A 25,943-nucleotide genomic window follows, 5' to 3' on the forward strand; every position below is an offset into this window, starting at 1 on the left:
TCATGGAGGAAATTTGATTTTTTTAATTGCATAATATTAAACTATAATATATTGTTAATGTGAAATCCTGCCAAGCAGCCTGGATGACAAATGCTGAGAACTTGAAAGTGGCTGTGTAACATTATTTGTGACACTCAAACTGCAAAGGTTTGTGTGCTGTTTAATTTTCTTTGGATGTAGCAGAAAACAGTAAGCAGTATTTGCAATATACAGTACACAGTACCTGGCGTTATTAAGAGAGAGAGAGGACTAATTCTAGACTAGAGCCTGTTGAGATTAGTGCCTTCAAGAAGGGAATCTGCGAAGGACCAAAACATGGCAACTGTATCATGATATTTCATGCACCCTTCATGCAGGGCCCACCACAGGATGGGTGCCTATGAGAGAGGAGGGCCTGGCAGCTCGGTGGCAGCTGGCAGAGGGGCAGCGCAGTGTGGGCAGCCGTTTCCATCTGCTGCACCAAGCCCCAGGAGCACATGAGCTCCCAAGTAACCAGCACTGGGGCCCAGCAGAGAAGGGGATGTCAAGGTCAATATATTGAAGCACTCAGAAAAATGGAAAATTCATCTCAGTGGTGTGGCACCAGGTGTTGCTTGCAGGGTGCTTAGCTCCTGTCTCCAGTCCTGTGCTCACATCTGGCACAAACACATTGGGTGGATTCCCAGCTGGCTTTGCTTGGTAGACCACTATTTATACTGGTGAAATTGTGTGGGTTTCACAGCAACCATGGACCCAGCCTCACCTGTGGGCAGGAGGAATGGACCCAGGTGCATTTTGCTTGGTTAGGCAGTAATACACCACTGTTGCTAGCTCACTGACTAGTTGCTGTTCATCACAAGATTTTCTGGTTGGAAGCCAGGTGGTTTGCGCATTCATGTTGGATACATTGCATTATCTAGTATGCATGTGTGCGTGTATTATACATACTAAATTGCACAAATGCACAACTGCAATAATATGGTAATATATTTATGTTATACATGTGTTTACGTATATCGTGTTAGCTACTTTGATGAGAGTTAGTGGAATCTGAGAAGCGACTGCTTTTCCAGTAAAACACGAGTAAAGAGGAAGTAGGAACTATTTGAGGGTTATTAAATTTGAAGTTAATGAATGGCATAAGGGGCACCCAAAGTCACAAATAGCTCTTTGGGCTGGGTGAAAGCACGTAGATCCAGAGTAATGCCTCCCAGCTGGTGCCATGTGGGGTGCACTATAAATATTCACTTAGAAGGAGGTTGCCTCTAACATGAAAGAATGGGAACATGTGGTGATCCTCCTGCAAAGGCAAGAAATCCTTCTTGGATCTGTGGAGAAAGCAACTGGGAAAAGCAGAGGCAGGGAAGCCGATGCTGCTGTGAGTCCCTGCTGTGCGCCTTCCACCAAGTGCTGTGAAGTTTCAGCCTGGATTGCATTGTCACACCGCTGCAAGAGTAGGCCAGGCCCAGGGAGGACAAATCCTTCAGGTCTTACTTCAAACTGGAGCTGTCTGATGTTAAATTGAAAAGAAAAAAAGTTTGTATTAAAAGGAAGACTAAATGACCTCACCACCCTTTGCCGTATGAGACAGTGCCATGGAATATTTTTAGTTTTTTGAAATTTAATGTTTTACACTTCATGCTTTTCTGTGGAGAAGAGAGTGAAATGGAGAAAAAATCTTTCCTAGGCTTTCATTCCCCTGTGCCATAGCAAGCCTCTTCCCATTCCTTACATCGCAGAATACAGAATAATGTAGGTTGGCTCTGAGAAGCTCAAGTCCAACTCCCTGCTCTGAGCAGGTACAATTACATGGGGTTGCTCAGGGCCATGTTCAGCTGAGGTTTGAATACCTGCAAGGATGGTGATCCCACAGTCCCTCTGGTCCTTGTTGCAGTGTACATTGTGAAAAATCCATTTCCCTATAAAATGGAGTGTCTCAGAAATAGAGATTTTCAACCATGGCATTTTCCAATAATAATACTGAATCCATATTTTTTCCCACAGTGTCAGAATATTAAAAACAAAATCAGGAAATAACAGATGAGACAAAATATTCCAAAATGAAGTGAAAAACTTTTTCACTGTATGTTTTTTGTCAGAACCACACAATTCTCACAAGGTTTTTCTGCTTTGACAGAAAGACATGTTATTAGGGGTTATTGCCTGGTCTAAACTTTTGCAGTTAGCTCTAACTAGGACTTTGGCCAGTGTTACTGTGTGATGGGGTCTTGGCATACAGCCCAGTGCCATATTCCTAACTTGGGCTCTGGAATAAGAGCTTGTGATGATGTGTTTGATTCTTTAATCCCTGTACTGGCTTCTCTGTTGCCATTGAAATGTCTCTAACAAAAACACACTGATCTGTGAATGCCAGGACTGGGGGACTGCTCTATCCACTGTGTGGTTTTGTTTGTTTGTTCATTTGTTTGTTTTGCCAGATACACTTTTATGTGCAATGGTGCTGTTTACAGCTGGATATATTCATCTGGCATTGCTCTCTTCCTTCAAACACTGTTACTAACTTTGATTTTAGTGACTGGATGAAGTTTTGCATTTTGCTTTCGTTGTTTCTAGATCTTTCAAAGGGTTTTGGTCTTGATTAAAGGATGGGTAAATTACTCAAAGGCTTCTTAAAGACCTAAGCCCAGATTTTAAGCACTCAGCTCCCATCAGCACTGGTGGAGGTACGTGGTAAAACAGTTGTGGCAGATTGTGCACAATTGTCCAATTGTGCAGAGAACTTTTCAGAGGTTGAGGGGAAGGAAGATGCCTCATATAGGCATTTTGCAGATTGTCCCCATATGTAAATGTTTTTAAGCACAGGAAGAGCAAATCAGTAGATGTCAGGGACTCTGACCTTCCTTTGGCCACTAATGTGAACCCACATTTTCTTTAACAGCCTACCAAAAGCTTCTCTTACACTGGGCAGAAGAAAGTATGTATCAGAGGTTGTGGAGGCTGAAGTACATCTCACCATTTATCTTCCCCCTAATCTGGCAAGCTTTAATACAGTAAGGTGTCAGCTGGAGAAACCCACTGGAAGGGCAGCCTGGGAATTGCTTTTAGAGGCAGGGCAATCTACCAGCCCTCTGCATTCAAAACTTCTGAGCCTTGTTCCTGAAAGCTGGGATATTTAAATCCTTACATGGATAGAGATTCCTTCTGCTCTGCCTCCTGGTCCTGTGCCAGAAATGAGCATTCATTTCACAGTTCCAAGCCTTTTCACTCCACTTCATTAAAGAAGAAGGAGAAGGAGAAGGAGAAGGAGAAGAATAGCACAAGCTGAGATTCTGGCCCTCCAAAGAATCAATTTATTTCTGCGTGTGAGTATGTGTACATGCCTGTATGTATACATACATATATATACATAAATACAGACATATACATATTTATACATAAATATATATATGTATGTATATAGGTAGGTATATATACACATACATGTATACATGTTGGACTTATCTCCAAGAACAGCTGTCCATTTTTAAATGGTCTGTTTCACAGAGCGGCTACTGCACATTTCCAGCACATGACTTTCTGAGCACAGATGCCTGCTTTACAGATGAAGGAGCTGGCTCAACCACAAGTTTTGTCCTGGAGCTGAGAATAAACCTACTTTTTGCAAGTTCCCTTCCAGGGCATTTTTGTGCCGCTCAGCTCTGCCTCCTGGTGCACTGTTGCTCTGACTTGGAAGAACAAAATGATACTGGCATTCCTCTACATGGGAAATAGCCATGCTGATGGCTCAGACCCAGGGCAGAAGGAAATGCCAGAGCAAATGGGTCAAGTTTTCCGATCTTTTCTCCTTCATGCCATTGACATTTGGTTTGCCGCAACCTCCCTGAGCCACCTGTTTATAATTCTCCATCAGTGTGGAGATAAGAGCAGGTAGTCAGCTCCAACCTCTCCTAAACAGAGTGCCCTGGTCTCCCTGGACCTTACCTCAGCACTGACCAGGATGCAAAATCCACCCCATTTATTTTTAGAAGCAGAGACTGTTGTGTGTGGGTTTATGGGTGTGCATGCAAGTGTGTGATTGTGAGGTTACAACAGGCAGGACATCTTGTGTGAATCTTCCTAAACAGGTTCTCCCTTTACCTGGGGGTGTGTTTGCCTGCCACTGGGACTAGTCTGCCAATGGAGCACTAGCTCAGGTGTCAGGCCAGGACACAGTGTTCTAGGCCATTCCTGGGAGCTTGGATCTACCTGACCTCACTTCAGGCATCTAGGAATTAGACTGCTGCTCTAAAATCTTCTCTTAGGCTCCTCTATAGTCAGCAGACAGAGAGGGATACCTCCAGATGACTAGCCAGCCTATTTGAAAACAGATGTGAGTGAGAAGCTCTGGGCCAGCTGAGGTGGTGGTGATGGGGGTCCCAAGCCTGGTCATCAGCCAACCTCTGTCAGTACTGCTGCACAGCATGTTTGAAAGCAAATTGGGCCCTTTCCATTTCCAAAGTGCCCTCAATAATGAAGAAAAATGGAAACATCCCAGGTGACTGCAAACATACTTAATGCTTCAGTTGTCCCCAGTTGCTTAGAAACAAAACGCAGAATATATTTAGACCTCAAGTTTTGGGACAATGCTGATGCTGAGAACGCCATCCATTTCCAGCTGTTCCCTCCATAACGCAGGTGGGTCTTGGAAAGCAGCACTGTCTTCTGATACAATCTCTTCTGTCAAAAGTGAGTGACCAGTAAAAAAGCAAAACAAATGCTTGTTTTAAAATGCAATGATGCTCATTCCACTCTGCTTTAGGTTGATTAAAGGAGACAGCCACTCATATGAAGCCAAACTGAACCACAGGCATTTCTGTGGCTAGTTGAAAGCAAACAGGTTTGTGCATTAAGTCCTTCTCTATAGTCATGGGAGTGATTCAAGGGTGCAGAACACTGTCAAGATTTTCATCACTGTCCCAGTTCATTCAGTTCTTGCAATGTACTGACCAACAGCACATCATGTAGGCATGTCCTGGGTGCACCAGGAAGTTGGTGTTCTGCCTCCTTTCTACAGTCATGCAAGTTCTAGCCAATGCCAATGCTATTTTTTCCATAGAAAATATTTTGTTCTTAGGAGAAATCCCAAACCATGAATCTTCTGGCCACAGAGCAAAACAATTCAGTTCTCTCATGGTGCTCAGTGTTTCACAGGCCATGGAGATTGCCGGCCCCATGCTCCCATTCTCTTCTCAGGGTGCTTGGACTCTGCTTGGACTACACGTCCTGTGTTACTTTTGGTCCCCTGTGTGCATGAGGGCACACAGGATGTGTCTTGGCAGGAACACCACACAGTGGTGAGGAGGCAGGTCCTTGCAAAACAAGAGCTCCCTGGGTTGTTGTTCAAGTATTCCCAACTTGAAATTTGGACTTGCAGGTAAAATCTTTGGCTGGAAAGATTATTTTTTTACAAATGATTTTTGAGGGGGCCGGATGTGGGAGGGCATTGCTTTATGAATATATATCTATCCATGGCAAATCCAAGTGGCGTTTTCTTGCACAAGATATAGCTCGGTGGTGTAAAGATTGGGAGAGCTCTGTGTACAAGTGTAGTACAAATATGATGCACATCTTTTACTCACATGAACTTGTCCTACCAATGATAAAAAGCAGGAATGCATCACTTAATGGTTTTACCTACATTATTGGCCTTTGCAGTTGTTACCATTTTTTTCTAGTATATGAAAAATGAGCAATCTGTTCAGATGGAATTGGTCTTGAACTACTTTCAGCATTTGTTAGACACAAGTCCCTGAAGAGAAAGAGCTCACAACCGCCAAATTCAGCTGTTAATGCAGCTGGTAACCAAGGAAGCTGCAGTCACCTCCTATAAACATTTGGGTGGCTACACAAATGAGAAGACTACAAAGAAGCAAAAGTCCAGAGTATCTTTGGGAATAAAGGTAGTGCAGTAGCTATCCTATATTATTAATGTAATTTACACTCTCCAAACAACATCTGATGGATAGTTTTGAGCAGTTGTAGAGTCATCTTAGACTCCTAGAAGTGCTGGTTAGAATGGCCCTGTGGAGTCTCCAGTCCAACCTCTGACTCACAGCTGGACTGATGCCAGCACTAGATTAGGTGGGCCATGGCTTTGGCTGTGTCTTGGCAGCATCCACAGCCGGCAGTCCCCACCTCTGTGGAGACCTGTGGCTTGGCTGCACCACCCTCCCAGGGAAGATGACAGACTAGTCATCCCAAATGTGAGAGCTGGCACTTTGGTTAACTCCTGTTGTCAGAAGAGGAACTTCTCCCCAGGGGCTAACAGGCAAAAGTGGTGGACAGAGCACAGAGCTGTGGCAAAACTCAAGAGTGAGACTGTGTAGAAGGGGAAGACAAAGCTCAGTTTAAACAAGACACATTTCAGTTGCTCACCCATTCTTCAACACTCACAAGCACCTAGACGTGTCTGTCCAGGATTTCTTGTGGTGACACAGAGGATCAGGGACAACAGATTCTGAGTCTTCATCTTGTCTCCTGATACCTCCCATGATACTGTGTGACTGTTACTTTTAGAACTCAACCCCAGCCCTGAGCCTGCTTCAGCAACAGAGGGAGAAGTCACACCACTGGTGCTCCAGCATCAATGTGCACCCAGCACTCCTCCCAGTGCCACCTCCTGCCAGTTCCCAGGCATTATCTATATTCCATCCTGGTTTTCACAGCTGCTCTCAGTCTCTTGACTTGCCGCATATCCACCATTCATTGACTTCCTGCTCTGCTGTTTCTTCTGGTGCTTCCACATACGCGCTCGCTTACACACAACTCAGATTTCCTTTACAAATCTCTACTGAGCTGGAACGTTTTACTTACTGTCACTGAAAAAGGCAGCTCTTTTCTTCAATAAAAACAAAAGAGTCCGAGACAGTAAAATCAGTGCATGAATCCAGCTGACCTGCAGAAACCTGTATAAAATGATGACCCTAAAGAATGTCACTAGCCAGCTCCTCTCTGCTCTGTCTAGTGCTTGTTGGTGTGTGTTGCATGCCTGGAGGAAAACTTCTATAAGCCATGGGCAGAGCAAAGGAAACAAGACCTCTGCATTGGGCATGAGGGATGAGAACAACTTGTTGTTGCTTTGTGGAGCTATGTGCTCTTTGTCAGTTCATGAGTGCCATGGAAATCCAAGCCCTGGGCTCGTATGGGCTGGAGGGATCAAGGTTGGTGGGATGGGGGACAGTCCATGCTTCTTTTGGTTTTCCTCTGTGCTTACTGCAGGGGGCTGTTGCCTGCTGTAGTAACAGCACTGAAAGAAAGCAGAAAAGCCAGATGAAGAACTCCCATCTGCCCCAGCATCACTCCAAGGGATGCCAGAGCTGCCTGTGCAACTATACTGCATTCAGAACAGTCAGTGCAGCCTTTCTGCTTTCTCTTGTGGAAGACGGCTGATGGTTGAGTTGAGTTATATCGCTCCATTGATGACATGGTTTGTCAATAGAAAGGTAGTTTGTTGTGCTCAAAGCTTTGATGATCCCATAACAACAATTCCATCACCTACTATCAAGATCTTATCCTTTTATAAGGTGTATAGTGCAATGCCTGAAGGTGTTCCTTTCCAAGGCAGCCAGGTACTTTATCCCCTTGCTTGGGAATTTTCTTACCTTGATGTTGCTGCTTCTTTTTCCTCTAGTTCCGCTTCAAGCAGTTTCTCCCAGCTCTCAGGGTTGCACTGGATTTGCTCTGCACTGGTTGCACAGGCCAAAGTAGCAGCTTGCAGGAACCTAACTGGTATCCCACCGCATTTTGCAATGCTTTAAATACCCACTTCCATATGTACAAAACAAACACTTTGAAAACAGAGACAATGTCCAGTGTCTGATTTGACACAGGTTAAACACTAGCCTGAGTGATCTTGGAAAAGAGGACCTCAGCATTGCCTGGCTCATTTATGCCAAGAGAAGGCCTCTTCCTTACAGCCACTGTAGTCTGTATTGCTGGGCAGGCAGAAGCAGCAAGGGAGCAGGCTGTGGATACACAGAAGATATGAACTGTGCTGGTGCCACATGCATAAGTTCAATGCTGCCCCTGCTTGTGCAGAGAACACTGTCAAGAGTTTGTCTTATGTGTAACAGCAAAATCAGCTTTGCAGAAAAGGCCACCTTTGTCTGTGAGCCTGCTAACACACAACTTAGTGTAATATACGTATTGAAGTTGAACATGCTGGGGCACATCTGATAGCTTGTTTGGCACTGTACATGTTGTGCCCCTGATCGGGGTCTGTTGTAGACTTAGCAGCCCTGCATTGTGCATGTAGCTCCTGGCTTGCACTGCACTGCGGGGTGCACAGCCATTCCACCTGTCCCTGGCTCTTCTTCTCTCCATGTGGCTAATTAGGGACACATCCTTAATCTCCTTCCAGGTTAGTTCTGCTCTGACAAAGATTTGGCTGGCCTCAGTTTTTGCTGTTTTGGTTTTTTTTCTCCAGTCCATCTCTCCCTTTTTTAAAAAGACAAGTAAAATCAGGTTGTTATGGAGAGAAGCTGTGCCCAGAAGGCAAAATGCTTCAATAAGAGAAAAAAGGGAGAGAAAAATACCGTTCTCTTTAGCCTGGCAGTAGCCAGGAAGAGCTGTAAGTCTCCTGGGAGGTCTTGTTACTGAAGATCAAAGAGGCTCAGAGGAGACTTGCCTGCTTTGGAAAAAGTCTCCAGAAAGCTCTTAGCTCCATCCACAAGCTGTTTCTCATCCAGTAACTTAGCCAGTAAAATATCTTGTGAGCCTCCTTTAAAGCAGTGAACTAAAAAGTGCAGCGTATGAAGTGGGATTTTATGGCCCCATGTATATTTCCAAAATATGTTTATAATCTTTATGGAGACTCAGCACGGAATTTTAATGCAGAGAATGGATGATATAAAAGGCAAGGTGGGGACACTTCTGGCTTGGATGGAAACTGCTGAACTCACTCTGTACTCTCTGCTTTTGAGAAGAGAGAGCTGGTGCTGAGTAGGTTGTAATTCTGGGGTCAGGGCTCTTGCGGGGCAGAGGAAGAGGCATCCATTGAAGCAATGTGTTAGGCTGCAAGCATCGACGTTCACAGCACTTACTCACAGGTGAGCTATAGAAACCTGAGCAGAGAGCCATAAACCAGAACTACCTCATAACAAGAATGTTTATCAAGAGATAGAGCCAATAGGCCTGGCCACTATTGCTGAGCAAGCCAAGTCAGGATTTCCCTAGCACACAGGTGCTTTATTTCTTTTTCAGCATAATTCTGCAATAAAAGCTCTTTTTACCCCCAGGCCTTAGTGGCAGATGACAGGCCATAAGTGTAATTGCATAGCTAAGACATAGCTATTTTTTTTCCTCAATAAATGATACAGGCAAGAATGTTTGCACTTGGTCCTTCTCAAGTATTCTGAAAATCAGAAAAGACTAAAACATTTCCTGAGCTCAAAATAGAATAATGTATTCACAATTTATATTCAGAGCATTGGTACTTTGTTCTGAATGAGGCAACAAATAGCAGGCAGACTGAGTATCCACCAGCCTGATCATGTGCTCAGCAGAAAGAACTTCTGACTGTATTTGTAATGCATGACAGTCACTACATAGCCACAGTCAAAAAATGTGGCTTTCTTTATAGATGTTGAAAACATCTCTGAAACTTATCTTCCCAAGTGCCTGGGTTTCTTCTAAGCAAAGATAAACAAATGCTTCTCAAGGTGTTCTCAGATGTCTAAGTGTTTCAGGTTGTCTCAACTCATCAGAATACAGAAAGTTACTTTGAGGCAGGAGGAGACTCCTGGGGCAAGTTTTCAGAAAAATACTGTCAATATGTTGCCCCTCTCCACCTGAACAGCTGGGCCCATAAATCAAGACTGTCTCAACTACAGGGAGATACAGGACTGAGACTGAAGACCATCTTCAAAACTTAAGTCACCCAACCCACACCCTGGTGGCTGCAGGATTGGCTGACCATCTGTGTAGGTACATCATAGGTGTGCCAGTGCAACTTTTGGGGCACTCAGAATCTGGAAAGAGGTGAGGTGATGGTGGACAGCATGATGAGGCAGGCTCTTGTACTTTCCCTGCTAAATCAGCACTGGGGATCTGTCTCAAGTGCCTGAATGTGAATGTACATAACATGGGAAGCCAATGGGAAGCATTTGGGAAGCAATAGTGCATCTAATAAGAGCGAACCTGTTCTTGCCATAGCAGAGGACCATGTCCCAGAAGGACCAGGGCACTCCAGACACTGGGGTGCCTGTGGTCAGCAGCTGCTGCTTTGAAGGAAGCAGCAATAATCTCTCTTGTGAGCACTTTGAGGCTAATAGCCTGCCTCTGCGCTGCTCATTTTCCCGTTTCCTGAGACCATATAGAAGGTGCAGCTTGGTTAGGAAACGACACTGAAGTTAGGATGAGATAACCAGCATATATACCAGTTCATACAACCATACAACCCACAAAGTTGGTATGACCTTCTATACTGCAAAGAAGATTTGTTGGGTCTACTAGACTGGTTTAACATCCAGCCTGATGGATGCTGGCTTATGGTAGGACTTCTGAGAAACCAGTCTGGCTTTTATTCTGAAGTATGTAGACTTTTCTGGCTCATAACTTTCATTTGTGCCTAATTCTTTTTCCTCAAACTGTAAGAGCAGAAGTACAAGGCAGCAGCTCCAGGCACTTACTCTTGACAAACTGGAGATGCAGCTCAATGCAGGTAGGTGAAGGGCTGTATTTGGGTAGGAGTTACGTGCAAGCCTGACCTTGGCTTGGAGAGCTACTGAAGTGACCTGAGCCACAGTCAATCACAAGCCAAACAGGAGGCAACTGTGCTGTCATGGAGAAGGCACGCCTCATACTGGGATGTATCACAGACAGTTGTCCTCCTTGCATGTGTATAGTCAACTGTTTTTTGCTATTTGCTATGGGTCAGCTGTGGACTGGAGAGCTGTGTCTGAGCTGGGGCATTCATCATGGAAGGGATGTAGGCCTGCTGGAGAGAGTCCCAGGGAAAGCGTGAGGTGGTTTCCAGGTCTGAGCCCTAGGAAATGTGCACTATGACAGAAAGCAAAAAGAAGCAGGGGTTGACTTTATTTAACCTATCCTGCAATTGCCTTCTCTGTCACCAGCATGACTGGGTTTGCAATCTGCCCTAGAGGCTGCACACTAGTGATAAGCATAAATATTTTAACATTTTGTATTAATGAAATTGACTACCATATGCCCTAAAGATAATAGCCGTCGAGCTGTCACTCAGAACACTTTAGGTGCAAACAGATGCATTTTTCCCTGCAGCAATTTTCCTCTGTGAGAATAGTGGTATTATTAAAGTTTGCCCAGAGAGCATTTCAGCAGCTCATTAAACACAGCTGCGTATTTTGTGTAGCATTAAAGCAATTCACTTAGTAATTAACTAAATGTATGATAAGATGTTTTAACTAATATTGCTTTTCTCATGCGAGTGGTTTTCATTCATCTCAGTCTAGTGTCCTCCTAGCTGATAGCATGGCAGGGGAGGATCGACTGCCATCCAGGGTTGGGGCAGTCTGTGAAGCCACTGCATGGCCCTGACAGGCTTTTCAATCTGAGCATGTCAGGTCCTCCTGCAAAGCAACCGTCCACCTCTGCACTGGACTTGCCAGCTTTCTCCCTCTTGTCTTCATTCCACTCCTTCCAAATAGCAATCTTGCTATTTCTCCACATTTCCCTCCTCTTTTGGGCTTCTGTGTTTCTCCTCCTTTGTTGATAGGTACCATGTAGTTTCTCCCTTCATGCTGCTGCTGCTTCTCTCTTTGTCAAGGGCTGTTTGGGTAGTTTTACAGCCCTGTGGGTTGACCCATGTCCCACAGTGGCTCTTCCAGGTGCCTTTGCCCCCTGGGGCTGTTGGATGGCAGAGCCAGAGCTGCTCTCTGCTATGCAATGGCCTCAGGTCCAGGGGAACTTTGTTGAGCCAGGGCCCCTGCATACTGGGCACCCTGGGACCTGTTGGTCCCCTGAGCTTCAAGGGATGTATTTGTCATTCCTTGCTCTGCTCCACTGTTGTGCTCAGCTCCTTGAATCCCCAGCATTGCAACTGCAATTGCAATGGCCCAGCCATCACATGCACATGCATAGCACAGCACAGAGAAATGCATCTTCAATTTCCAGCTCACAGTGCTAGCTGCAGGTGATCACCAAAACCTACAGCGAGAAGAGCAATAGTCAAAAAGTCTTACGCTACACAGCCATGTGTTTTCTGCCCTTATGAGTGAGCAGGTCTGTTCTGAAGCATTCCTAAGGCTGGGATGGGGTCAGAGAGTCCCCATCTGGGTCCATCACTGGAATCTTTGCCAGTCTTGCTTAGTGCATGTCAGGTTTTTGTGCAGCCTGGATCCTGTCATCCAGTGCCAGGAAGGAGCTCCTGCGTGTTGAGGGAGTGCTCTGCACCACCTTTACTCCCTGAGCCAGCATCTGGCCAGATGAGCATTGTAGTGGCTCTTCTGGGGCGGCTGTGGCATTCATTTTGCACCCCGAGGCAGGGTGACCCCAGGGACACCTCAGGGCTCTCAGGACGCTCAGGGCAGGTCCTGGTGGTGGGCAGCAATGCAGTGCTGCAGCTCCTATGGCAATGGGGAGCAGGAGGTGTGCTGCACGGAGGCAGCTCTGGGATAGTCTCTTGCTAGGCCAGCAGCTTGCAGATAGTCCATCAGGACACAGAGCCATGGACTGTGGGGTGAGCTATGTGGGAAGCAGGAAGGAAGATGGATAGGGAGGACCTGGGCCATTCCTGCAGCTAGGTTTTTGCTGAGCAGCCAGATCTCAGGTGACCCCTTTGCTCAGCACATGGGAAAATCTGTAGCAGATTCAGGGAGGTGCTATATATGCAGAGTTTGCATCCTTGCCCTAGATGGAAAAAAAAAAGGATTCAGCATTATCTGCAGAGCAGCCACCATGCATCAAAGTCATAATTTCACTTCTGTTGTTCATAAATGGTGATATGATTTTGTTTTTCCTAACAAGCAATATGACATAGGGCATCCACTGAAAAAATGGAGTACTTAATTACACCACAATGTCCAACATTCCTAAAGATATCTGGAATACTCCCTAAATTTAAAATGGACCCCCCCCAACCTCAAGACAGAACTGAGTATATTAATATGAATATAGTTTTTAGCAGCTTCCCTGTATGTTGCTTTGTAACCAGAGAATGAAAATTAATTGGTGTAAATCTTATTTTGGAATATATTGGCCTCATCCCAGAGTCATTCAAAAGGTTTTCTTTTGTTCATTTCCACCAGTACAGAGCATGTGTGATGTTTGTAAGGGAGATGGAAAACTCCTGGATCAACCCACTTTTCCTTACAAATAGTTTGCCATAGACTGGCATCTCTTTGCCTTGTTAGTACAATGTAGCCTGCAAAGTTCAGTGTTAAATAGAAAACAGAGTAAGATAAGAAGCTTGCCTCATCTTCTGAGCATTTAATATAACTTCGCCGCTAGACTTCTCTCACTGGATTGTGAAACGGTGTTTTGTGTGTTGGTGATGGGTTGTAATGGGATCCCACAAGAGGCTCCTATGTCACTGCTTAATGTGCTGCTGAGCAGGAATCTGGGAAAATGCTGATCATTATCTTTTTAGGCACTTGCAGCACCAGACTGGCAGCAAAGTGCTGTTGATAGACACATCTTTGAAATACCTCTAGAGTCAAAGTCTGCCACCCATAAATGAACAGGGCATTCAAGGGATTATCACTAGCAGCCTTACTCTGCTAAACAGCTTACTGAATTTCAATATTGTCAACTGGGAGTGGGCAAAGTGGATAATGTGAATATTAATAAACTTTTTTTTTTTTGCATCGTCCCCAAGGTATTATTTTTCCCTCTTGTTTAATGTAAGGAAGGTGCTGTGTAACTATGGAAACCTTCAAACTCACTTCACCAAGTTTGGAAGGGGGAAGGGCACAGAAAATGGAGAAGAGATGCTTTTTTCTTTGGCAGATTTCTCACAACTCCTAGATCCCACAAAATCAAGACATGGGTTCTCTTAGGGGAAGGCATTTCTCTTCTTCTGTGCAATTTAATAATAATTTGAACACAGTCAAATTCTCCATCTTGGTCTTTATGTCCTGGATCCTTCCACGCATCTGGCTGAGCCTGGGGTTTCAGTGCCTGGATGCTGCACAACTCACCATCCATGCAGGAAGGAAACAGTGGGAAGAGAATCAGAAGCATAGGGAGTTGCAGAGGCTCCTACAGCCTTCCTGGTGGACTCACAGCAGGAGCAGAAGCAGGAATCAGTTCCCTGCTCATTACCCTCTCAGCCAATACATCCATTTATGCATTTTTGCTTTCATCCCAAGGATATAGCTTTTGGTCTTGCCCTTTCCTGTGAGAGTGTCAGTAGTGGAGACTGTGCAGCCCCTGCCTGCTCTTTGGGCAAAGGGGGTGGTGGGAGAAGATGAAGGCACTGACAGGCTAGGCAGGGTAAGCAGCACTTCTGTCCCAAGGCAGGGTGAATTTGCCCCTGCAGCACTAATCTGCAATGCATGGAAAAAAGCCTCCTTTGGTTCAGGAGACAAATACTGCAGGTGTTGGTGAGACCAGAAGTAAAATACCCCGAGCGGTGCAGGGGGATGGGGAATGGGGTTGCAGTCAGTTCATTACACTTTGTCTCTGCCACTCCTTCCTCCTCACGCTTTTCCCCTGCTCCAGCATGGGGTCCCCTGCTCCAGTGTGTAACCCACGGGATACAGTCCTTCCTGACCTTCTTCAACGTGGGTCCTTCCCACAGGCTGCAGTTCTTCATGAACTGCTCCAGCATGGGTCCTTTCCATAGCGTGCAGTCCTTCAGGAACAGACTGGTCCAACATGGGTCCCCATGGGGTCACAGGTCCTGCCAGAAAACCTGCTCCTGTGTGGGCTCTTCTCCACAGGCCACAGTTCCAGCCAGAAGCCTGCTCAAGCGTGGGCTCTCCACAGGGTCACAGCTTCCTTCAGGCCACATCCACCTGCTCCAGCATGGCGTCCGCCACGGGCTGCAGGGTGGATATCTGCTCCACCGTGGACCTCCATGGGCTGCAGGGAGACAACCTGCATCACCATGGTCCTCTCCAGAGGCTGCAGGGGAATCTCTGCTCCAGTGCCTGGAGCACCTCCTCCCCCTCCTTCTTCACTGACCTTGGTGTCTGCAGGGCTGTTTCTTTCACATTTTCTCACTCCTCTCTACCAGCTGCTGTTGCACAGCAACATTTTTTACCCTTTCTTAAATATGTTATCATCACAGAGTCACTACCAACATCACTGATGGGCTCAGCTTTGGCCAGCAGCTGGAACTGGCTCTGTCTGACATGCAGGCAGCTTCTGGTGTTTTCTCACAGAAGCCACCCCTGCAGCCCCTCCCCTACCAAAACCTTGCCACATAAACCCAGTACAGGCCCTATTAAGTCCCTGAGAGTGAGTGGCACTTGAGCGACAGGGGTAGCCGAGTTCCAGAGGCACCCAGACAGCTGCTGTTCCTGTTAGCACTTTCCCTGGGTGCTTCCAGGAGCAGGGGACAGAAAGACTTTTTGCCTGCTCTGCAGGGAGTTGGAGGTGCTGAAGTTGGCAGTGGCAGGGTAGCTTTTGATGTCCTCTTTTACAGCATGATCATGCTTACTTACCATGCCCAAGAGAGAAGGGTCTGAGATTCCCCTCCAGATGCTGGGATGTCTGAGGCAGAGAGTACAGACCAGACTCACATCTATTCCGCCTATGTTTGTTCTGTATTTCAGACCCTGGCATAAAGCAGCTCAGCTGCCCTGGCCCAGGTTGTCTCCACCAGTTCATAGGACCTGCAGACAAGGGAGGGTTTTTTTTTTTAATTTTTTGAGTGTTGCATTAATTTTAAATTTCCTCATACTCTGACATGTCAGGGAGGGAAGAAATAAAATCTCATCACCTCTTTTTTCTAGAAATGTAGTTTAAAAAGGAGATGACAGTGTTTTATTCTTTTAAAAGTTCTCTCACGCAAAATGAATATTTATTTTGTGCCTGAAAGCATCCATTTTCTGAGCCATAACTTCTAGTCTCCGTTATTCATAATGTGTCCTTTGGCTTCTTGACATTCCCTAGAGATGTCCCAGTCCCTGGCAACATGTCACTTATTAGGACTGATTTCTACAAACCCTGAGTGGCTTCTGGGAAGACACTGGGGTCCTCCTCAGGAAGACAAGGCAGCCTGGCCTTGTAGTAGTCCCCCAGTACCAGCTCTTAGCACTCCAGCCTCTTCATTTTGTGTTACCAATGGGGGCAGCTGACATGAGAGTTGACCTTTTGCTTGGTTCTTCACTACATTTGCTATCTATCTCATGAATGAGCCTTTGGTGCATTAAGTCGAGCTGGGTGTTGCTCAGATGAGTCATGCAGATAGAAAGCAACTGAACGTAAGATGCTCGGCTGCCAGATGGCAGGACAGCCCTAGACAGCAGCCCAAAAGATGATGATCTTTGTGTCATTAAGTTCCCCAGCTCATAATGCAACCTTGCCACCAGCACAGGAAAGAGGCAAAACCAAGTGACTAAGCGCAGGCTGGGTGAGAACTCTTTAAGCTGTCTTTACCTGCTGGCACTATGTCACCTGTATTCTCAGCACTGACTGCTAGAGCTTATTTAACAACCTAAGCATATGCAACAGAAAGCTGTCCTGAGGGTCCTGGAGTCATTGCAAAAAGTGAGATACTGCAGGTAAATAAATAATCTGTTGGTCTGGCATGCATCATTAAACCATATCAATAAAAGATGTGTATGGGGTGACTCAACGACAAACACTGCATTACTTACTCTTACTTCTTTAAGTAAGTAAGTACAGTGTTTCTAAAAAAAGAAAACAAAGACCCCAAATAGTCAAAGGAGCAATTCCAATTTTGACCCTGTAGATTTAGTGCTAGTAGCGAATGCCTTTGTCCTGTACAGAATTTCTGCCTTCCTTTGGGGTGATTGATATCTTTCAGGATAACCAGTATTGAAGTTGCCTGTTATGTTCGTTGTTTATACTCATATGCCAGATAGAGGCAGGGATCTGAGCATGCAAACAAGAGCTTGCAGCTTTATTTCCTGCCACCATGTGACAGTGGCCCTAGCAAGACAGTTTTTGCAAGAGGAGGTCTGCAGATGTGAGTGTCTGCGTTAACTGCAGCTGCTGTTCCTGTATGATTTCTCACTGCACCCCTTATTTCACATCAGCTCTCGGGAAAGTCAAGTGCTGAACACCTGTGGTGAAGCCTAGTGTGATAGACCCCCTGTGAGTTCCTGCTCTTGGAGTCTGCTCATGCCAGCACAATAGTGATGATGGGTTTGTGCTAAGACCCTGGATTGGTTAAGTGTGCTGTCACTGCACTAACCCTGCCAGAGCAAGCGTACATGTCCCCCAACCATGCTGCAAGTATGGAGTCCAGCAGCAGCTCTTCAGAGCCAGAGTTCACTGTGCATCTGAGTGCTAGCAGCTGGTTTTTGGAGATAGCAGCCTTCTGCTTAGCAAATGATCCATGTGAGACAGGTGGAGCATAGTTTGTTACTGCCAGCAATGGGAAGGAGAACACATAAATAATGTGAAGAGTGAACAGTTGCTTTGTTTACTTACTACTCCTGTATCTCTGGCTGCTGCCATACAGAAATCTACGATGCATTTGATGCCAGGTGGCAATAATACTTAGATCTCAGTGGAAATGTGTATTTCTTTAAAAGATGGAGCAGTACTATCAGGTGAACATTACACTGGCTGAGAGGTATCTTTGAGCAGCCTTCTGGGCCTGCCAGACCCTGCTTTACGTATGTTTATTGCTCTGTATAACTGATTGACTACTTTTCCGATTGCACAGCCTTCAAACCAGGTGCCTGGCAGTAATCATCTATTTCAAGATGCATTATCTTCTGTCCTGCCTGGAATTCAGTATACCTTAATGGAGCTGGCCACGGGAAAGCCTCAATCTATTTCCAGCTTTCGCTTTGGCAGTTTATTGATGTGTAGCTTGTAACACTGTACCTCTGCAACACTAGAGAAATGATGGCAGTAGTCATATTAACCTTTTCAATCATCAGCTACATGCTGGTTTCACATTGCTCTGCTAAAAGTCTGGCAGTGGCTTTTGGGACTCACAGATGCCATGTCAAAACAATTAAATACCAAGGAACGTCATTGCTGAAAGATTCATAACAGCAATGGCAGAAATACCCAGGCACCTTCAGAACTGCAAGTCTGTTTATGACCTTTCTTTTGGCTTCGTTAGCAATACCACTGTGTAATTGCATGTTAAGTTATGAATGGCCAGTGCACCTGCTCATTTCCTTGCCTGATTCTGAGCACAACCAGCAGTTGCAAGGCCCCTGCTGACCACCTATGTATCAAAAGTGGAAGAGTAACCAGGCAGAGCAAGCAGCAATTGCTCTAGATACCTATGTCAGTATAATTTTGTATTGGGAAGAAGCAAGGGTTTCACCTGGTGACATATCACACAATGTTGTTAGATGCAGTATCGCTACAGCTGCTATAACTCTGTCATGCATATCCCTGATAATGTGGACATCTGGGATTCACGTGTTGCCTCTTCCATAAAACCAATGCTTATGCCCAAATAAGAAAAGTCAAGCACCCAGAACTGTTGAAGAAAACAAGTGATCAGCCAAGTGTGAGATCCATGGACTAAAAAAAGACGGGGAGAGGCAGAGAAGTGGAGAAAGAATACTGACGAGGCCAGGAATGTTTCTGACTACAATTCAGTGGAACGGGTGTATTAAACACCCATTGAAGATTTCAAATTACTGAAAGCTGCTGTGCAGCATCTCTAGATTAACAAAGAGCTGTATTGTCTTTGTCACTCTCCTTGGCAGCTGATCTTTGGTCCCAGAGATACACTTCTGTAGCGATGCTGTGGTTTTACAGCATGGAGCCTCCACAGACTGGCACAGCAGAGGAGAAAATGAAACACCATGCAAAGCACAGGCAGGAGCAGAAGGGTAGCATTTGCAAAGGGAATAGCTGATTTTGCTGGCACAGAGCAAAGGAGTGACCACTTGGGAGATCGTGTGCCACAGTTACTCCTGACTGGCTGAGGAGAAACACGAGGTTCTGGCAGAAAGCCTAAAAACACTCTGGTAGTAAAAGGCAGCAGCAATCTGGCAGGTATACCCTCATGCCCTCATGGATACTGCTGATGGCCTTGCTCTGGCATCTTTAATGACACCTTCCTGAAACAGGATCCTTGACGGTGCTCATCAGTCCCCAACATGTACAAAAGCAAACTGTTAAAGTGCAGGTTTCCATGGAGAATGTATTATGCTTTCTCCTGGCAACCTTCCCCTAGGCAACACTGGCAACTGGCTATTGTGTTTGCAGAGCGGGGATGATTTGGCCCTTAGCAAGGAAGCTGGGAATGGGGCCCCTTCCATGTGCCACCAAGGCCTGGGATCAAGGTGGGCATCTGGGCTGAAAGCTCCCTGGTTCCTCACTATCCAGTGGCCCAGGCAGGTAAGAAGGGTACAAAAGCTTGTATCTCCGCTACCTGGGGGTGGTTTACTGTTCCCTGAACATGCAGCTGTTTCCACCACACCTGGAGGATCTTGCATTTCTTAGCATTAGTTGCTAAACAGCTAAATACTCCTGAGGCTTCCATATTATAAGGCCACCCACAACTGCCTGTGCTGTCTCACCTCTCCTTGAGCCCTTGGGAGCAAGGTCTGGCTGATTTTCCCTGCGACAGTGGGCTGCCTATGCCAAACAGCCAGTTCTGCTATTTTGGAAACTCATTTATCAGAAACTGTTCAAGACACCAGCCTCTTTCCTACTGAAGCTGACCCAAAGTGAGTGAAGTCCTTCTGACTCCACTAGGTTGCAGAGCTCCTCTTCTTTAGAGATGTTTCTTCTTGCACATCTTAAGTTCCTACCAAGGAGGATTCAAAGCAGTGTAATGCATCTAGTTGACATTGCTTTTACAATGGGAAAGCATACATTGGGGAGCAACTTTAAACAACAGAGATTTACAGGCAATGAGCTAGGCAAAGAAACAGTGTTTGTGTTATCAGTTGTTAAAATTTATCAGTCTTGCTGAAACAAATGAACTAGATTAGATTGAGACTTTGCTATTATTCAAAGATAGGAAAACCCTAATCAGAATCACATCTCTGAAATTTTTGTCTGCTGGCGTTAGAGTGCATTATTCATCCTTCATTGGAGCAGGCAGCCTGCCTTTGAATGGTCCATTATTAGCCTGCATTGCTGTCCTTCCCAGTGGCAGCACTGTTCACACATCAATGACTAATACTGGTTCAAATCTATTTTACCGCCAAAGAGTTATCACTGGTGAAAAAATTGGAGCAAGTAAGGTTTGCTCCAAAATGTAAATGACAGCATGCCCAGACAGTAGGCTTACTGTAATTGTTTTCAGGTCTGGTCGGTTATCAGATATGATGGGATTTTTCTGTACCCTGAGACAGCAAAGAAATAGCTGATAACATCACTTTGCTGAAAGTATTCCAGTGCTGGACAGACCAGATATGTGTCTCACAGGAGTGCAGTGGGATACTAAAAGCGCCAGGCTGCCTGATGGATACCTGTGGAGTGGGGCTTTTTCCACCTTAGCTTCTCGCCACAGGGAGAATGGTGGCTGCACTGTGGTGTTTTAACAATCAGTTGTTCCCCCTTCTGGGCTGATCACCCCTCTGGTTCCTTTTCCCCACCATGCATACATCCTTTCCTGCCTGCCACGACAGTGCTATGCTGGTACTAACCAGGTGCTACCAATGGCTCCGGTCATCTGCTTTCTCTCTAGCTTCTCATGGCATCACCCGCACCAGCTTCTTGCACAGCAACCAAGCACTTGCACTAGGTGCTCTTCTGGGGCCCCAGCTCTAACACAAAGACTTTTGCAGGCTACTTGGGTCTCTGTGGAGCTCAGGGTACATGGGGAGACTTAGCATGCTATTTCCAGTTCTCGGGTGAGAACTTTGGGTTCAACCAGGTAAGATAATAATAGTTCAGAGCTAATGGAACCAGATTTTTTTAAGAAGGTCTAAATGAAACTCCCAAGCCCCCAAACCCCAAGACCATTCTAAGTCAATTCAGAACTCTGTTAACTTTTCAGACTTGGAAGGTTTTGCTCCAAGATGATTTAGCCTTTTGGGAAGTCTTTTCTTAAAATGTAGTCCTTTTTTTTTGGGGGGGGAGGGGGGGAATAATTGTAATAAACAACTCTCATGAAGGAGAAAATTTGTCCTCTTTGAGTTGGATCTTGAAGCTGAATGACCAGTAATCAACTCCAGAAACTGGCTTTCAGGACTGCATATTACTTTTTCTCCATCTTTTGTAGTCTGTGCAGCATACTGAGAGACTGGCTAGTGCATAAACCAATTCCCATTGACACAAGACAAAACACGCTCACCCCTACACTGCTGGCATTGACCAGCTGTAGCAGCGTGACAAGGTACAGTTGCTAAACAGCCATTTCACTGGCTGCAATTTTTTTTCTATGTAACAAATTTGTACAAGGCAAATTCTTTCTCTCCAGTTAATGATGCGCAGAAAGGGGCATTTCCATTAGATCACCCAGTGCATAAATAAAAAAAGAGAGTTTAATTCTCTGCGTGACACAATTACTTCCAAAAGGAAGAACTGGAAATAAATACTGCAGTGAACATATCTGCAGAAATTTATGAGACTAATTGGTTTTATCTTTAGCGACACTTGTCAGGGTTACGTCCTGAAATATGTGGTATCTTAATGCTGTGAGAATGGGCATATTTAAAGTGCCTGAAGATAGGATAAAAATCCTGTTTAAAAGATTATGTCTTGCATCAATTTTCTGCCAGCAGCTGGTCTGTCAGCACACTACAGGAAAGAATTCTTTACAGCTTCTCAGTGTATTTTTGTTCCATAAGGTACAAAGCAATCATTGTGTTACATGTTGAATGTACAACAAATACTGAACACATTGCAGGTTGTGAGCTTCTGCTCACTAATGCAAATTAAGCTATTTGTTATCACTGTAGTCTTTAATACTGGAACTAGTGCATCAGGAAGAACGGTAATGCAGTATATGAAAATGCCTGTATCGCGGAAGAGGGCAGTCAGACCAATAACTCTACTGGCTTTGCCGCATAGAAGGGAGAAAAATAAGAGGGAAAAAAGCTGCTGTGAATAATTTCCAGCAGAGTTTTCCCTGCCTCAAAAACTGTTCTGAAAAAGCAAGAATTCATCCCCTAGCATTCTGCCTTTTCGTTCTCGGTATAACAATGCCTTAGAGCCACAATGGTAGGCACCATGCAGGAGAGTAGGAGATGGTTCCCACCCCAAGGGTACAACAAAGGGTACAAAGTGTGTGCAGTATGCTGAACTGCCAGGTCTTCTTGTTACGCTTGCTGTATGAGTGAGTTCAGAGTCTTGAGCAGTTCCTAAAGCGCGTTTGGTGCTTAAGCTGCTGCAGTTCAGGGGAGTAACAGAGCTGTGGGGAGATGGTAAGCTGTATTTGACAGCATTATTGTCAGGCACAGGGAAGCTTTCCAAGCCACAGGCAAAGTTCGTCTGTGCAGGAAACTGCTTCTGTTGGAGCTCACCTGCCCCTTTGGATCAAATGGCCACCAGCATCCACAGAACAGCAAGCGTGCCCTGGCTGCCACTCTGACCAGCAATGCAGAGCCACTAGAAAAAAGCTGTCTGTGAGGAGACACCTTATCTAACCGAGCCACGTGCACGAGGAGCACTGCACAGCCCACTGCACCTCAGGGGTGTGAAAGAGGAATGGAACCACCGGGAAAGAGACCGTAACTCCTAGGAAAGCCGTACGAGCTCCAGGCAGAGCTGCCGCCCTGGTGTTCATGCGAACTTTGGTTTTGGGCAAGGCAGAGGCAGAGCCCGGCCCCGGCCCCGGCCCCGGCCCCGGCCCGCACGGGTGAGCCCCTACCTGCACCCATAGCCCACCCCCACAGCTGCCGGCACCAGCGGTTGCGAGGGCAGGAAACGCAGAGGTACCAGCGGACGGCTATTTACTTCAACTCCCTTATGCCGAGGGCCTCGCCCGGGCCGGACGGCAGAAGGCCGCCACCGCCCGGCCCCGCCCCTGGGTGGCGGGCAGCGCCTCGGCGACCGTTGGGGTCCTGCGACAGGCCTCCGCTGAGGGGCTGTTCGGCCGCTTGCCTGTTGGACCGTTAACTGTGCAGCTGCTCGTGGGAAGGGGCCGGGACGGTGGGAGCGTTTCAGTGAGGCTTCAGCCGAGTGTCAGCCATTGGTTTTTGCAGTTCCTCCCTAGTTTTCCCGAAGCTGTTCTCTTGCTGCCTTCGCTTTCTCATCAGGCAATGAGCGGGGCAGCTAAGTACGGTGGCCGGGATCGGGAGAAGCGGCCGGTATGGCGGCGGCGGTGGCGATCGGCCGGGCGTGCACCTACGGTGCCTTCCGAGTGGCGTGGCGAGGTGATGAGGGAGGGCGTGGTACTGGGGGCGCCTCCTCGGGGAGGGGAGGCGGTAATCGCTCGCGGGTCCGTCTCCCGTGGCAACGGGCCGGTCTGGGCAGTCGCCGCGGGAGGTAGGGCTCCGAGCGGTTCTCCGCTCCGTGTGTATGCACACGTGTGTGTGTGCACACATACGTGTGTGTGCACGTAAGCGTGGGAGGTGGGTGTGCTGTGTCCCTGCCGCGTTCCCATAGGTCTGGGGCATGACCTGCTACGAGCTCTTCGTGGTAAGAGCAACCTGTTCCCCTTGCGGCCTGCTGCCTGCCTGCTCTGGGGTTGCACCGCAGGGCTGCGGGGGGACAGAGGGAGATCAAGAGTGTGTCTGTGCTTCAGAGGCGGCTGGTCGTTGTCATATGTGGGTGTCTATACATATGTATGTTTGCATTTTATAAGCCCTTGTACTGTTTTTTTCTCCATTGTATTAATTCCAGTGTGGAAAAAGTGCTTTGCTGTTTGTTGGACTCAGCTCCATCTGTGAGACTTAACAATGGTTAGTGTGGCATAATGTTAAATGTCTAGTGATTAACTCGAAAATAACACATGGAGAAGCAGGAGCTACTCTGTGTGTGCATGGATCAGAACACACCACAGTTGCATGCGTTCCCTTGTCCAATCACTCTGGGTCCTACAAGAGCTAGATATGAATTCTGTTTTATATCTAAACAATGCTAATGGGACTTTCTAAACAAATGTTATTTTTTTAAAGCCTGTATTTTGTTAGGTGGTGTGAACCTAGTTGCTCTTGCATGTGTTATTCTTCTCTAGGACAGGAAGTGCGATAAATACCTTATGAAATAACTACCTTTACACTTGCATTGTCATCAGTGGACAAGGTTGCTGTTGTCACTACTATGCGTTTTCCATATTTCATTCTTCACGTGCAGTAAATATGTACTTTGAATCATAAATGGGCTTTAGGCATGCAGATCTCACTCATCGTTACAGGGTTTGGGGCAGGCCAGCTGTGCCTTTGGAAACTGTCCTGGTTTGTTTTCTAGACTTGTCTAATTCTTCAGTAGCCATTTCTTTCTGGATTTTAATCCTCTGCAGTCACTTTTCAGAACTCAGATGTATTATTTTTCCCAGTAGAGGTTAAAGTATACTTAGGAGGAAGGGATAATGTATATTTTTTCCACTAAGGGTCAGAGTTGACTTTGGATCTGTCTTTCAAAAATTGTGTTTAGAAAATTGGGAAAATTGTCTTTTGATATATGAGAAATAATACTGTAAAACTGAAAACTTCTCCTGGGTGGCATTTTCTGAATATATAGTTAATTTTGATATAGATTTTTTTTTTTGACCTGCATCCTTCTTAGAAGAGAAAATTAAAGTCTTTTCATTATACAGTGTTTTTAAGCAGTGAATACTACTGAGGTTTTGACACAAACTTAAAGCAGTATAGGTGTAGTTATTGCAGTGCCAGGGGTGCCTTAGCCTTTTGTATTGCTAAGTGCCCTCCATTTGCAACTTTGCTGCCTGCCTTTCAGCAGCTCTGTCCTCTTTCACCCAAGCTGCCCTGGCACTGTTGCAGAGCTTTTGGGGCAGTATTTTCCCCTTGTTTTCATGCTGTTGTCCTTATGACCTTGCAGCTGTGAATCCCAATAGTGTTTGGTGGGTTCTTCTGGGTAATAACTGGCAGGAGCAGGAAAGACTTCTCTTTTTCCCTTTGCTTTCCTCTGGGTTGTAGGTTTTGGATTCATTAGGGGATACCATGACATGCTTTCATAGTGCTTAACAGCCAGCCAGCCTGCATGTATCTAGTGAGGAGTCTAAAAGGGTCCTGATGAAAAGTATATACGTACTGTGGGAAATTCTTATGGGGGGAAATCATCTGCAGCACTAGAGACTGCCTTGGGACACCTTATGTCTTTCTGTCTCCTTTTGTTTTCACTTCTCCTCCAAAGTGACTTCCATTGTTAGAGTCATTGCATGCCATCAGCTATGCACCCTGCTAATAAATCTTAGTGAACCTGTCTCAGAATCCTTTATACAGCCTAGGTAGCTTGTATGCGCTTAAGTTCTTGACAAAAGTTGTAATGAACTACATTAATGCCTGTGTGTTCTCCAGGGAAAGCTGGCGACTGAGGTGGGAAGAAAGGCCAGATTACATTGGTAAAAGTGTGTTTGAGCTTGGTATTAGAACACCTGGAAGCTGGGCATGTTTTTGCTTTCAGTGGAGGATGTCCCTTCTTTCTCCCCCACCATCAAAGGCAAAATAGTTCTCTAGCTTTTTTTCACTTCTACAGTCCTCTAAAAACTTCCTTGCCTCCACTCCTAAAAAACCCAAATCTAAGCAGTTAATGAATTTCTGATCTCTTTTCTTCCTCAGAGTAATCATAGAATCATAGAATCATTGAGGTTGGAAAGGACCTCTAAGATCATCGAGTCCAACCGTCAACCCAACACCACCATGCCCACTAAACCATGTCCCTAAGCGCCTCATCTACACGTCTTTTAAATACCTCCAGGGATGGGGACTCCACCACTTCCCTGGGCAGCCTGTTCCAATGTTTCACCACTCTTTCAGTAAAGAAATTTTTCCTCACGTCCAATCTAAACCTCCCCTGGC

General features: G+C 45.9%; 1 protein-coding gene and 1 long non-coding RNA gene across 2 annotated transcripts in view; one reads left to right on the forward strand and one right to left on the reverse strand.

Annotated features, from left to right (window-relative positions):
• Positions 1-143: 143 nt before the first annotated feature.
• LOC103895267 lies at positions 144-22,565 on the reverse strand. The gene is made up of 2 exons (XR_657354.2): positions 22,485-22,565; positions 144-1,485 (listed from the first exon to the last, which is right to left on the reverse strand). It is a non-coding gene; the product is annotated as an uncharacterized LOC103895267 (long non-coding RNA).
• A 682-nt stretch (positions 22,566-23,247) lies between these two features.
• Positions 23,248-25,943, forward strand: part of MRPS5 (mitochondrial ribosomal protein S5) — an 88,589-nt gene continuing 85,893 nt past the window's right edge. The window contains exon 1 of the mRNA XM_009274818.2: positions 23,248-23,336. Within this exon, the coding sequence (XP_009273093.1) occupies positions 23,273-23,336 (64 nt within the window). The 5' untranslated portion in view covers positions 23,248-23,272. The remainder of the gene's footprint in view (positions 23,337-25,943) is intronic.

The sequence above is a fragment of the Aptenodytes forsteri genome, unplaced genomic scaffold (assembly GCF_000699145.1).
Source record: "Aptenodytes forsteri isolate BGI_AS27 unplaced genomic scaffold, ASM69914v1 Scaffold272, whole genome shotgun sequence".
Lineage (NCBI taxonomy): Eukaryota > Metazoa > Chordata > Aves > Sphenisciformes > Spheniscidae > Aptenodytes > Aptenodytes forsteri.